The sequence below is a fragment of the Antechinus flavipes genome, chromosome 3, assembly GCF_016432865.1.
Source record: "Antechinus flavipes isolate AdamAnt ecotype Samford, QLD, Australia chromosome 3, AdamAnt_v2, whole genome shotgun sequence".
Taxonomy (NCBI): Eukaryota; Metazoa; Chordata; class Mammalia; order Dasyuromorphia; family Dasyuridae; genus Antechinus; species Antechinus flavipes.
This window is the reverse complement of record NC_067400.1, coordinates 594,015,097-594,028,910: the sequence shown is the minus strand read 5'-3', so window position 1 is coordinate 594,028,910 and position 13,814 is coordinate 594,015,097. Positions and strand designations below refer to the sequence as shown.

Sequence of the window (13,814 nt, the reverse complement as noted above, 5' to 3'; positions counted from 1 at the left end):
GTGGATCATTCTCAGCTGCTGGGACAAAGCTACTGGGAGCAGAGGGTAGACTCTGGTCCCTGAGGACCCTCTTCTGGCTGAAAATGAACTGCTATCTCAACTCCCATTCCCTTAATTGAGCCTAACAGACCTCTTCATCTTAGTGGCCCTCTTCTGGACAGCCATAGGCTATCCCTGGGCTTCTTAGAATGGGGATCCCATAACTGAGTGCAACATTTCAAATATGCTGTGATCAGGGACAATCACTTTACACTCTCTAAATTCTGTTCTCAAATAACTACAACTAAGACCTCATTAATTTTTTGAGCTGCCCTATCAATCCTCAAAATTCTTCCAGATATTGACTCCTCCCTTCATTTTATATTTGTGAAGTTGAATTTTTGCGTCAAAAGAGATTATTTTACACATGTCCCCATTAAAATGGATCTTACTGGACTTGCCCCTTTTCAATGATGAGGTGATTCAAGGCAATTCCAATAGAATTGTGATGGAAAGTATCCACATCTAGAGAGAGAGCTATGGAGACTGATTGTGGACCAAAGCTTAATATTTTCACCTTTTTTGTTGTTTGCTTATTTTCTACCCTTTCTCATGTTTTTTTTCCCCTTTTGATCTGATTTTATTTGCACAACATGATGAATATGGAAATATATTTAGAAGAATTGCATGTTTAACCAAAAAAAAATGGATCTTACTAGGTTCAGTCCTATGTTCTAGCCTTTCTCTGAGATCTTTGAGGATCCTGACTATTACTGTGTTAGCTGTTTTCCCCTGGTTTGTACCATCTGTGAACTTAATAAATTTTTTCATTAATGCCTCTGTGTCTATATTCTGTAGCTCATAAAATTGGAAGTCAGGTCCACTCCAAGTATACTCATCCAATCTTTGACCTGGAGATCACAGAGAAGGCAGGATTATTTTGAAGACTGGGCCGAATACTGAATCCTCTTATTTTTATTTTTATTTTTTTTAAGAGCATGAGCCAGGAGTCTGGAGATCTAGCTCCAATCTTGCCTTTGCCTTTTATCATCTCTGTGACCTTAGGCACATTGTCTACAGCCTACTCCTTAAGGGGTTGGGAGTAAATGATGTCTAAGGTCCTTTCCTCTTCAGTCAGTGGGGCCCTGCCCCACTCTGCTCACTCACCAGATTGTTTTATGAGTCTTCAAGAAAAGAGTAATTTAAGGGGGGATGAGGGAGGTGGGGAGGGGGAGGTAGAAGAAAAAAAAAGGGAAGGGGAGGAGAGGAAATGACATTTTGAAAAGTGGATTAATCTATGATTCCAGGGCTTATCACAATGCCTGGCACACAGTAGGTACTTAATAAATGTTGATTGATTGATTAATTGATTACTTGCCCTTTCCTGGAGATAGGAAGGCAAGTCAGGGTTGACACAGCCAACTGTGTGGCTGGACTATGTAGGGCTTTTTCACACAGTTTTTAAATTAGAAATCTTTTTTTTTTTTCTTCTTCTTTTTTTTTTTTTGCTCAGCATGACAAATGTGGAAATATGTTTAGAAGAATTGTACACATTTAGCCTATATCAGATTGCTTGCTATCTCGGGGAAGGGAGAGGGGAGGGAAGAGGAGAAGGAAAAAAAAATTGGAACACAAGGTTTTGCAAGGGTGAATGTTGAAAACTTCTTTACATGTATTTGGAAAAATAAAATACCATTAAAAATAAATAAATAAAATTATAAATGAGTAGCTGTCCACAAAAATCTTCAAATAATCAAAGAAAGCTCTAGGTCACGGGATCAAATTTAGAGTTGGGAGCAACCTTTGGTTATATCTCGATGAGGTCCTTGCATAGGAGGGAAAGGAGACCTTTAGAGCTGTCCTACAGAAGTTCTACAGGTCTCAGTAACAGAATTGAAACCCATATTCTGAAACGTCACATTGATCTCTTCATGAATTCTACACCATTTATTGGGATTCTTAAGTTGGTTTGGTTTTTATTTTTCTAACACACCTGTGTTTCTTTCATGAAGGTGGCTGCTGATGAGAACTTCCCTCTATCCATGCAAACCTGCATTTTCTCTGCTTCTTCTAACTTTAGAAAGTTGTCTAGGAAGTGAGAAGTGAGATACCCTGCCCAGTAGGGAAAGACTTAAATCCATATTTTCCTGACTTTTGAAGCCAGTTCTCTGTCTACTGCCTAAATGCCTTATTAATTTTTTAATTTCCAATTTTAAAAATTAGTTTTTTAAATATTTTATAGATATTTTGTATAACCTTAATATATTCTAAATATTTTCATATATTTTGTATTTATATATGAACTTTACTTTTATGAGCATTTATTTTTAACCTCTTAACCAAAAAGTAGATAAATACAAAAACATAAATTTAAAATAAAAAATTAAAATATAATTTAAATAGATAAAATAAGAATAAATAAATTAAAATATAATAAAAACATTCAAAGTCAAGCAGAACAAATTTTTATATTGGCCAAATCCAAAAATTATGTCTAATTTTGAATTTTTAAGGTTGATTCTTCATTGCTTAGCCTTATCTGAAATCATGATTGCTATTCCTGTCATTGTGAGTTTAGCTGAAGCATATTCTCCAGCCTCTTATTTTAATTCCGTGTAAATATTTATGTTGCAAGTGTGTTTCTCATAAGCAGAATATTTTGGGATTCTGTTTTACAATTCATTTTTGCTATCCTCTTCCTTTTTATGCATAAAAAGTTCATCCTGTTGGAAAACAGTTATGATTGTTAATTGCATATATTCCTCCATACAACCTCTTGTATTTCTTCTTTATTTTCTCCTTACTCCATTTATAAGTTTAAAAAAATTGGTAAAAGGGACTTAGAAATTTCTGACCTATAAATGAAGTGTCTTGCTTCCACTGTTGCTCCTTGTCTCTCTCTCAATTCCTGCTTTTGATTTTTTCTGCCTTTCTTTTTAATCTTTCCTTCACATCCACTCCATACTAGAGTTTGTACTTATGACTGTTTACATTATCTATCTTGTCCTTTCTCTTAAAATCCTTTCCCCCTTTTCTCTTCATTCTCTTCTATTTCCTTTTTTATTTTAATGTTTTTCTATACAATGATTTTTTGTACATGTGTATGTTCAGAATTTCTTTCTCTTGTTTAGGTGAACGTGATGGGTATAAAAAGAGTCATTCCTTCTACCCCTTTCTTCATGTTTAGTTTTCATCTTATACACCATTTTGACTATTTTTTTCTCTCTTGAAGTTCTCCTTGGACAGGTTCTTAGTTTACTTTTGGGGGATTATTTTTGGGTTTTATCTATAGTATTTTATCATAATATCTGGCATTAGCATGATAAGTGTGGAAATATATATAGAAGAACTTCACTTGTTTAACTATTGGATTACTTGGGAGGGAATAGGGGAGGGGAGGGAGAAAAAAATTAGAACCCAAGGTTTCACAAGAGTGAATGTCTAAAACTATCTATGCATATATTTTGGAAATAAAAAACTTAGAAATAATAATATCTGTTTGTTTTTTTGTTTGGTTTACTCATTTCAGCAGAGTCTAGGTTGGGTGTCGGGAATTGAGGGTTTGGGGAGGCTCTAATTTGTAGGGTGGGCAGGACTTATTTAGACCTCAGCCTATGGCTAAAATGAGGCCCCCATCTTTTACAAGAATCCTTTGGCCAGGGGCAGCTAGATGGTGCAGTGGATAGAGCACTGGTTCTGAGGTCAGGAGTTCCTATGTTCAAACGTGACTTCAGACAGTTAGCACATACTAGCCTGTGCCTTGGCCAGCTTGGCTTAGAGCTTTTTCTGCTGAGCCAGGCTCTGAGACCGCTCCTGGCTTGGGCTCTTGTCCGCTGACCTCCCTTCCCCCCAATATCTCCTGCTTTTGTTACAGGGCTCTAGGTCCTTTCCACACAGTAGGCATTAACAAGGCTTGGTGACTGATTCCTCTGAGAGCTCTCGCTAGTCTTTAAAGACTAATGGGTTCTGCTTTCTCTGATTGTATGATCTGGGGGCTCCCTTGCAGGCATCTACTCAAACCTCCTTTCCCCTCACTCTCCTATTGCTGCAAGTAGTCCTGTGCTTTCCACCTTTATCATCTCCCCTTCTTTGGCAGATAGATGCCAGTGCTGGACAGAGTCAGAAAGACCTGAATTCAAATCCTGCCTCAGATTTACTGCATGTGTGACCCCGAGCAAATAACTTATACTCTCTCGGCCTCAGTTTCCCTCTTGTAAAATGGAGGCAAATAATTGCATCACTTAAGCCCTCCTTTGTAAAACGGAGGGTAATAACAGCATCACTTAAGTTCTCTCAGCCTCAGTTTCCCCCTTTGTAAAATGGAGGGTAATGACAGCATCACTAAAGCTCTTTCAGCCTCAGTTTCCCCCTTTGTAAAATGAAGAGTAATAACAGCATCACTTAAGCTCTTAGCCTGAGTTAGACAGTAGATATTGTTCTGGTTCAAACCTCTTATGTCTGCATCACCTTCTATGTTTTTCCTTCAATTCTTTATCTTCTTTTTGTGTCATATTTTAATACTCCAGTGATATTCCTGCAAGCCTCCAAGCTTCATGTATCAGCATTCCATTATGTATGCAAACTATTTAATTTTTATAAGCAAAAGATATCAAGATGTTCCCCTCAAAATGGTCTCTCATGTGGAATATCTGCCCTTTCTATTAACCCTATCTAGGAGAATCTCTGACTTCTTTCAAAAAATGACTTCCTGATTCCAGGGCCTTTCCCATCCTCCTTACCTTATTGTTAGTCCTCTCTAAATGAAAGGGAAAGGCACTTCTTTTTGAGGACTCCCTATGTGAGAGTCCCTACGTGTCCTATATCCTTGAGGTAGAGATATAAAAGCAAACCAGTCCTGGTCTTCTAGGAAGTTAGATTTTAATAGGAAGTGCCTGGAGACATAGGGGAGTGGTGGGATAGGATTATAAATCAAAGCTGGAAGGAACCACCAAGGTCATCTAGTCCAGGCCTTCTTAAACGTTTCCACTAGTGAATCCTTTTTGCCTGAGAAATTTTTACTCATCCCCAGGTATATAGATATAAAAAATAAGTATACAAGTCAAAGTTTTATTGATAATAAATCATAAACAAATTTATTTTAAAACAGTTTCTGGTATACATCTAATTTTTACCATTTATTAAAGAGGAAAGTAAATTTTCATATTAATGAGATGGATGTGCTTGTTTACTTTTATAAAAAGAATTAAATCATGTGTTCCAAATTTTCCCCCCTTCCTTCCACCCCCTCCCTTAGATGACAAGCAATCTAATATATGTGATACATGTTAAAATATATGTTAAATCCAATATATATAAACATATTTATACAATTCTCTTCCTGCACAAGAAAAATCAGATCAAAAAGGAAAGAAAATGAATAAGAAAACAAAATGCAAGTGAACATTAACAAAAAGAATGAAAATGTTACTTTGTGATCCATATTCAGTTTCCACAGTTCTCTCTCTGGGTATATAGATGGCTCTCTTAATCACAAGATCACTGGACCTGGCTTCAATCATCTTACTATTGGATTATATGATAATCAATTCTGATGGATGTGACCCTTTCAAAGGGCAACAAAACAATATTTTTTTATCTATGCTTCTTTCATAAATATAGCTTCAACTGTGCCATGTTAGAAATATCAGTTGTTTTATCTAGCTGAATTGCAAAGTTTGGACTTTAAGCCTGGTAAGAAGCTCCATTACTAATTTCAGAAATTCTTTTGGAAACATTACTACTTGATGAAGGATTTTTATGAATTTTATCCCCATACTTTTTCCCATGAACTATTTTTAACATTTTAATTGCAGCAGTTAACAAAAGATCTTGTATCATGTAGGTTTTTTAGTTTTTGCAATTAAATAAGTTTCATAAAGTGTAAGTAAATATCTTTCATCGACAATAACACATTTCTCAAAACTTTGTTTTTCTATATTTAAAAATTTTAAGAATCATTCAATATGTTCCTTGGATTTATTGCCGTATGCTCGCATTCTTGGTATTAAGATGTCATTTTAATCTGGCTGTTTTCATGCTCTTCACAGCCAAAACTTCATTACAAGTTAAGCAAAGAGATTTTTCCACACCATCATCATTATTAGAAATGATGTCGTCATTTTATTTTTCTAGTCAGTTTAGGTGTACTACAACCTGGTAGTGAAGATTCTGACTTATTGTCATCAGTATTTTTAAATCTTCTGTCAAAATTTAGCCATTTACCCATAAGGGGAAAATATTTTGTCTCAAAAGATGCATAAATATTCCTAATAATTTCTCAAATAAACATTAACTTTAGTTTATGAAATTCCATCTGCTTGTGCTAAATTTTAAAAAATTAATATTCACATACAGCAATAATAGTGGCTTTTGTCTTTACTTGCTGCAATTAAATACTTGACGTTTCTATAAAAGAAGGAAATAACAGTAATTTTAAAAAATCAGACATTCTAACAAAATACAATCCAAAGATATACTAATTTGATATTTACATGCTGAGAAATGATGGTAGAAAAAAGTACAAGTCTTTGTTTTCCATAATTAAACTATCATGTTTCTGTTAAGAGCAGAACAATTTCTATATACAATAAAAGCACTGCAATTCATAACATATAATAGATTCAAATCTTAGCCAAGGTGTTTCTGGCAGCGTTCGTGCGTGCACAGTGCAAAGTGTGCATGTTGTGTGTTCAGAACCAAGGCTGCCTGCTATTGCCTGATGTAGCTTGGGCAAGTGCTACCAAGATCACCTTGGATTCACAATACGTTGGATTTTGGATTAATTTTTGGTCATTGCACTTTCAGAAATTTTTTACTGCTGCCAAATTTATCACGAGCCCCACATTCAGTTATGTGATACCATTTAGGGCCACAATTTTATAAACTAAAAGCTAGTATTTGAGAAGTTATAGGAATATTTTTGCATCTTTTAGCACAAAAACATTTTTCAGATTGAGTGGCTGTCATCAGTTGGGGAATGGCTGAATAAGTTATAGCATATGAATGTTATAGAATATTATTGTTCTATAAGAAACGATCAGGTGGATGATTTCAGAAAGATCTGGAGAAACTTACATGGGCTGATGCTGAGTGAAATGAGCAGAATCAGGAAATCATTGCATAGAGCAACAAGATTATACAGTGATGTTTGTGGCTTTTCTCAACAAGTTGATGATTTAGGCCAGTTCCAATGGTCTTGTGATAGAGAGAGCCATCTGCACCCAGAGAGAGGTCTGTGGGAACTGAGGGTAGATCACAACATAGCATTCTCACTCTTTTTGTTGGTTTTCTTGCATTTTGTTTTCTTTCTCATTTTTTCCTATCTGATCTGACTTTTCTTGTGCAGCATGATATTTGTGGAAATACATATACACATATTGGATTTAACATGCAATTTAACATGTTTAACATATATTGGATTACTTGTTACCTAGGGAAGGGAGTGGGAGAAAAGGGAAGAAAAATTTAGAACGAGTCAATGCTGAAAATTATTCATGCATATGTTTTGAAAATAAAAACTTTAATAAAAAAGATTTAAAAATTAAAAAAAAAAGATCAGCAGGATGATTTCAGAAAGACTTGTATAAATTGATCCCACAGCTTAAGAATCTTTGATCTAGTCCATTTCCCTCATTTGACAACTGAGGAAACTAAGACCTACTAAGGTAGCCCAAAGATACTCTTTGTAATCTTGACAAATGTGGCGTAAAAACTCCAGTTCTGACTTAAACTTTTATTCTTCCCATTGCACCAAAGGTCATAGATTTAGAACTAAAGGGATTTTGGTGACATTAAAACCAACCCCCTTACACAGTTAGACAGCACAGTGGATAGAAAGCCAGGCTTGGAGTCAGAAAAATTTGAGTTCAGATTTAGCCTCAGGTACTTCCTGGCCGAGTGACACTGGACAAGTCTTATTTACCTCAGTTTCCTCATCTGTAAAATGAGCTGGAAAAGGAAGTGGCCAACCATTCCCTGCCCCAAAACCTCTAAATGGGGTCACAGAAAGTTGTTCACAACTTACCCACAAAACTGTGTTTGACAACGGATTGATCGCCCTAACTTCTGGCCCATGTGGCTTTCCCACAGACCGACGGCTGGTTCGGAAGAACGTGAACATCGGCCTCCCTGTGGGCAGCAGGCGAGATACCACGGTGGGGTCTCGCGCTCCCAACAAAATTCAGAGGCAGAGTCCGGCCGCTCCTCCAGGCCGGGGCCTGCAGCTGGAGGGGCCTATGGCCGGCGGCCAGGAGCCCAGGTACTTCTCCTCCGGGGTTCAGACCAACCTGGCTCCTGCTGGCCAGTCCCTGCCCGGGGCCGCTGGCCTGGTGAGTAACTCTTTCTTTGAGCAGCAGAACAACCTGTGGCCCCAAGCCCGGAGGCCCAGGGCGTCTGGGAAGTGGACAGGGCTTTCCTCCCAGCAAAGCAACGTGGAGCTGAGCAGAGCAGACCCAGAGAGGAGAGGGGGATCCAGGAGCCCCCACCTAAGGGAGCCGGCCTGGAGCCTGGGGGGCTGCTCGCGGGAGCTCTTGTGGCCCAGACATTCTGGAGGTGTCCCCTGGCCCTCCGGGTCAGACAGCCAGACCCACAGACCCCCGTTGCTGAGGGACCGACCATCATCTTCCTTCCCCGGCTCCGGCAGTGCCGTGCACGTCTCACCAAAAGCCACAAAAGCTTGGGGGTCCGAGAGGAGCCCTCCCCCTCCGTCTGGCCATCAGAGCTGTCTTGTCCAGCCCAGCACAAGTTACCTGGGTTACTGGGCCCCGAACTCCATGGAGCAAACCCTCCCCTTGGAGGACCTGACCCTCTCGGGCCAGTGCCGGCAATCTTCTCCGCCTCCGGTCTTGGAGCCCAGAGCTGAGCTTTCCCCAGACTCGGCTCACCTGCGCTTGTCCATGAGGAGCCTCCAATGGCCATCAGAGCGCCTCCTCCTCAGAGCTCCCCAGGAGCACTCCAGGCCCTGGCCCTGCTCCAGCTGGGCTACTTCTCCAGGGGCCTCGCCAACCTCGACCCCAGGGCACCCCAGCCCCCTAACCCGCCCCTGCGGGACTGTGCCTCCAGAGGCTATTCCTCGCCTGGCATTCGGGCACCCCAGTCCCTGCAGGGCTGTGCCTCCAGAGGCTACCCCTTACCTAACATCCAGGCACCCCAGACCCCTTACCTGCCCCTGCAGGGTTGTGTCTCCAGAGGCTACCCCTCACCTGGCACAAGAGCACCCCAGCCTCCTTACCCATCCTTGCGGGGCTGTGCCTCCAAAGGCTAGCCCTTACCTAACACCAGGGCACCCCAGCCCCCCCGTTCTCTCCCACAGCGCTGCAAGTCCAGAGGTTTTCCCGAATCTGACAGTGGGGTACCCCAGTCCCCATATTTTTTCTGACAAGACCTTCACTCCAGAGACATCCCCCAAACGGACACCAGGATACACCAGCAGGACTAAGGCTCCAGAGGCCTCCCCCAGCCTGACACCAGGGTCTCCTAGTGCCCTCCCTCTCTCTTACCAAGGTGACTCCAGAAGGCTCTCCCAGCCTGGCCCTGCCACGCTCCCCGGGGGGCAGCAGTCCGCCAGGGCCTGTGGCATTCCCCACACAGGGCTGGGTGATTCCAGTCCCCCCCTTTCTGGTGATGGGCTCAGCAGGGCTGCCCCTAGCTTCTCCCCTGGGACTGGTAGGATGGCTGTCCTCAGGGCTGCCCACCCAGCTTGCTTCCTTCAGCCTGATACGGCCCCTACTCTGCACATGAGCATGGCCCCAAGCCTCCTGGAACAAGCTCTCCCTCAGGACGGGGTGCTGTCCTGGGGATCCCCACCTCTGAGCTCCTCCCCGCTCACATCAGGACCGTTGGCTTGTGTTTCAGGCTCCCGAGTAGACAGGGGACAGCGACTGATGGAGACCCAACCGGAGGGACATTTGTGGCAAATCTGGCATCCTTGGTGTCCCCAGGGCACAAATACCCCTCTCTCAGGCCGGGCAGAAGGGACTGCTCCTACCCACTGGAGAAGTCTAAGAGAAGGAGCCTTCTCAGGCCCTGAGGGTAGTTCCGGGCCAAGCCTCCTGCAGAGTGCCATCCCTGGGCCCTGCCCCTCTGGGCGGGAAGGCAGCCTGGGCCCGAGAATCTGTCTTTCAGCCTCCCCTTCTATTGGGGCACATCCAGCCCAGCAGCAGATGGAAGAGACTCTTTTGCCCAGAGAACGGGAAGGTCCCTGGATGGAGCAGGGCCTTGCTGAGAGCCGTGGGGCAAGAAGCCGGGATAGGAGGGAGCAACACCTGGCAGTCGGGGGCCCACAGCAGGAGCTGGGGCTAGAAAAGGTCAGAGGGCACATGGGGGATGCTAGCTTCCGGACCCCGGCTCTGCCATCCCTGGGACCCCATGTTTCCTCGTGACCTTCCCCCTCTAGGGTGGAAGGGACAGGGACTGACCCCCTGGGAAGGCACAGAAAGTGGCTCAAATGACTAAAGGGAGTTACTGTGAAGGATAGACCAAGGACCTCCTTGGAGTCAAAATCAGGGGAAGTCATCTCAAGGACTGGAGAATGGAAGAAAGCTAGGGAGAGGAGGAGCAGGGGGAGAGGAAATGTTTAATTCCAGGTGGATGAATTTACATTTGATTTTGGGCTTGAGATAGGAAGGCTAGGTTCTCAGAGTCCTTGAGTGGTACAATGGGTGGAGCATTGGCCCTAGAACCTGAAGGCAAGGCAAGCCTCAAGTAGTAAGCTACTGCAGATACTTTCAAAAGTAGCTCAAGGGAGAAAGCAGTTCAACTATTAGCCACACTTTAGAATTTTCTGGTTTTGTTTTTTTTTTCCTTTTTCTTAGAGGTCACACACCTAGTAAGAAATTTCTGAGGCAGGTCCTTCTGACTCCAGGGCCAGTGCTCCATCCAATTGTCTCTATCCCCATTTAAGAGATGGGAAAACTGGCCCAGAGGACCCTCTTAAGCAGCTTTCTCACTACCCAGTAGTAAATGACAACATCAAGACCTGAATCCAGGTCCCCGGGCTTCAAAGTTTGCCTATTGTTCATTCCGATGTTCTGCCTCCTGTGGGATGGGGGTCATGATTTCCCATCATTCCCCAGGAGCAAAGTCACCCCATTTTCCCACAGATATTGGAGTAAAGGGACTGATGGGGAAGACTGGACTTTAGCAGTCTGTTAGAGTACAGCTGTGGAAACTGAGACCCATGCCAGATAAATAACTTGGCCAATGGAGTTTCCCAAGACTTCTCAGGCTGGGAGAAGACAGCAACTGAAGACAAGATTATTAGGGAGGAAGGAGAGGGAGGACAGAAGACAGTTTGTGAGTGGGATATCCACAGCTGGCTATCCCAGGACTACACCCTCTATATATATATAGATGAGCTGCAGTTGTTATTTGCTTTTGTTCTGGAAAAGGCCATGACATCATGGAGGGGATGCCATGCCATGCAAATGGATTGGATTTCAGGCTGGGCAAGGTCACCTGTCTCCCTTTTCCCTCCAGACCCTTCTGGATCCAGTGACCAGATAAGGATCAGGACAGCTAGAGGTGGCTCTTGCAGTCTAAGATCAAATATAAATTCACCTGCCTGCTTGACACTGGGCTCCTTCCCTCGCTACCTTTTTTACACATCACTTTCCCTCGCGCTTTTCCTCGGAGACTCACAGAATCCTCGATCTTGGTCGGGGCTCTTAAGTCCATAAGGAACGTTGCATGAGTTTAATCAATGGTTAAACCAATGGTTATCCAGCTTCTGCTTGAAGACCTCCCGTGATGGACAATTGACTCCTTCCTGAGTAGCTTGCTCTTATTATTAGGAAGTTGTGCATCCCATGAAGCCTGAATCTGCAGCTTCTCCCCATTTGTTCCCCATTCCACTCTCAGCTAAATACACCCAACCTCTCTTTCATATGATGGCCCTATTAGTTATTTGAAGACTGATTATCCTGTCCTCTTCTCTTTTCTAGAAGCCATCCATATCTTTAATCCCAGAGGCCAGGGAATCAAGGTGAGGCTCTTGGGGGGGCCCTTCGAGGCTCTGTGGTGAGGTAGACCTTTCCCCCTCATTCCTGTTCCCTAAGCACCTGTCTGGGGCCTCCCTACTCATAAAGACCTTAATGGGTGAGACAAGGACATAAAATAGTTTAGGAGAATGGATGAAAGTAGCTGAAGGGATCAGGAAAGGGTTGTTCAGAAGATGGGTCACAAAGGCCTGTGAAAGTGGAGGTAAGAAGGGAAGGCATTCCAGGCCTGAGGAACAGCCTGTGCAAAAGCATGGGGCTGGGAAGCCAGAGGTTTTAGGGGAAAGATGATGAGTTCCATCTGGGACATTTTGACTTTGCGATATCTCAGGAGTTTAAATGTGCAGTTGATGCCTTGAGGAAAGCCTGGAACTACTAGCTCTCAAACTGGAACTTCTGGAAATATCCCGATTATATCCTGCTACAGGAATGGTAGTTAAACTCATGGGAACTGACAAGGTTACCCAGAGAAAAGGTATGGAGAAAAATGGCCCAGGACCTTACCTTGGAGATACCCACAGTTAAGGGGTATGATAAGAATGATAAACTAGCAAAAGAACCAGAGATAGAGCAGTCAGAGAGGTAGGAAGAGAGCCAGGAGAGATTGGCTGTATGGAAACCCAGTGAGGAGACAGTTGGAGAGCTTCAACAGGGAGGCCAAGAAATAGGAGGCCCAAGAAAAGGCTTTCTACCAGATGTGACAATTAAGGGATCACTGCTAACTGTAGAGAGGGCACTTTTGGTTAAGTGATGAGGTCAGAAGTCAAGAATGAAAAAGATGGAGAGCATCATTTTTTAATTTAATATTTTATTTCCCCCCAATTACATGTAAAAACAATCTTAACACTTTTTTAAAATATTGAGCTCCAAAAACTCTCCTCCCCTCTCTCCCTCATCAAGAAGACAATTTGATATAAATTATACATGGAGAACATTTTCCAAAAAATATTTTATTTCCCCAACACATGTAAAAACAATTCTAACATTTTTTTCTTCAAATTTTGAGCTCCAAATTCTCTCCTCCTATTTTCCCTCCCTTACGAAAATGAAAAACAATTTGATACAAGCTATAAATGGAGAGCATTTTTTTGTTTTGTTTTTTATTATTTTTTTTATTGTAGCTTTCTGTATACAAAGCATATGCATGGGTGATTTTTCAACACTGACCTTTGCAAAACCTTCTGTTCCAACTTATACCCTTCTTCCCCCCACCCCCTCCCCTAGATGGCAGGTAGTCACATACATGTTAAATATGTTAAAGTATATGTTAAATACAATATATGGATACATATTTATTTATACAGTTATCTTGTTGCACAGGAAAGATTGGATTTAGAAATAAGGTAAAAATAACCTGAGAAGAAAAAAACAAAAACATAAGCAAACAGTAACAGAAAGAGTGTAAATGCTATGTTGTGGTCCATACTCATTTCCCAGTGTTCTTTCTCTGGGTGTAGCTGGTTCTGTTCATCACTAATCCATTGGAACTGATTTGGATCCTTTCATTGCCAAAGATAACCACGTCCACCAGAAATAATCCTCATATAGTTTTGTTGTTGCCGTGTATAATGATCTCCTGGTTCTGCTCATTTCACTTAGCATCAGTTCATGTAAGTCTCTCCAGTCCTCTCTATATTCATCCTACTGGTTATTTCTTACAGAACAATAATATTCCAAAACATTCATATACCACAATTTATTCATCCATTCTCCAATTGATGGGCAACCATTCAATTTCCAGTTTCTTGTCACTACAAAAAGGCTGCCACAAACATTTTTGCACACGGGGATCCCTTTTTCTCCTTTAGGATCTCTTTGGGGTACAAGCCCAGTAGTAACACT

The 13,814-nt window shown here is 42.2% G+C and overlaps 1 protein-coding gene across 1 annotated transcript in view; it reads left to right on the top strand.

The window, feature by feature from the left end:
• C3H1orf167 (chromosome 3 C1orf167 homolog) overlaps positions 1–13,814 on the top strand; it is a 35,685-nt gene that overhangs the window by 372 nt on the left and 21,499 nt on the right. Inside the window, exons 2-4 of the mRNA XM_051990846.1 lie at positions 8,068–9,480; positions 9,832–10,283; positions 11,919–11,959. Of these exons, the coding sequence (XP_051846806.1) occupies positions 8,068–9,480; positions 9,832–10,283; positions 11,919–11,959 (1,906 nt within the window). The remainder of the gene's footprint in view (positions 1–8,067; positions 9,481–9,831; positions 10,284–11,918; positions 11,960–13,814) is intronic.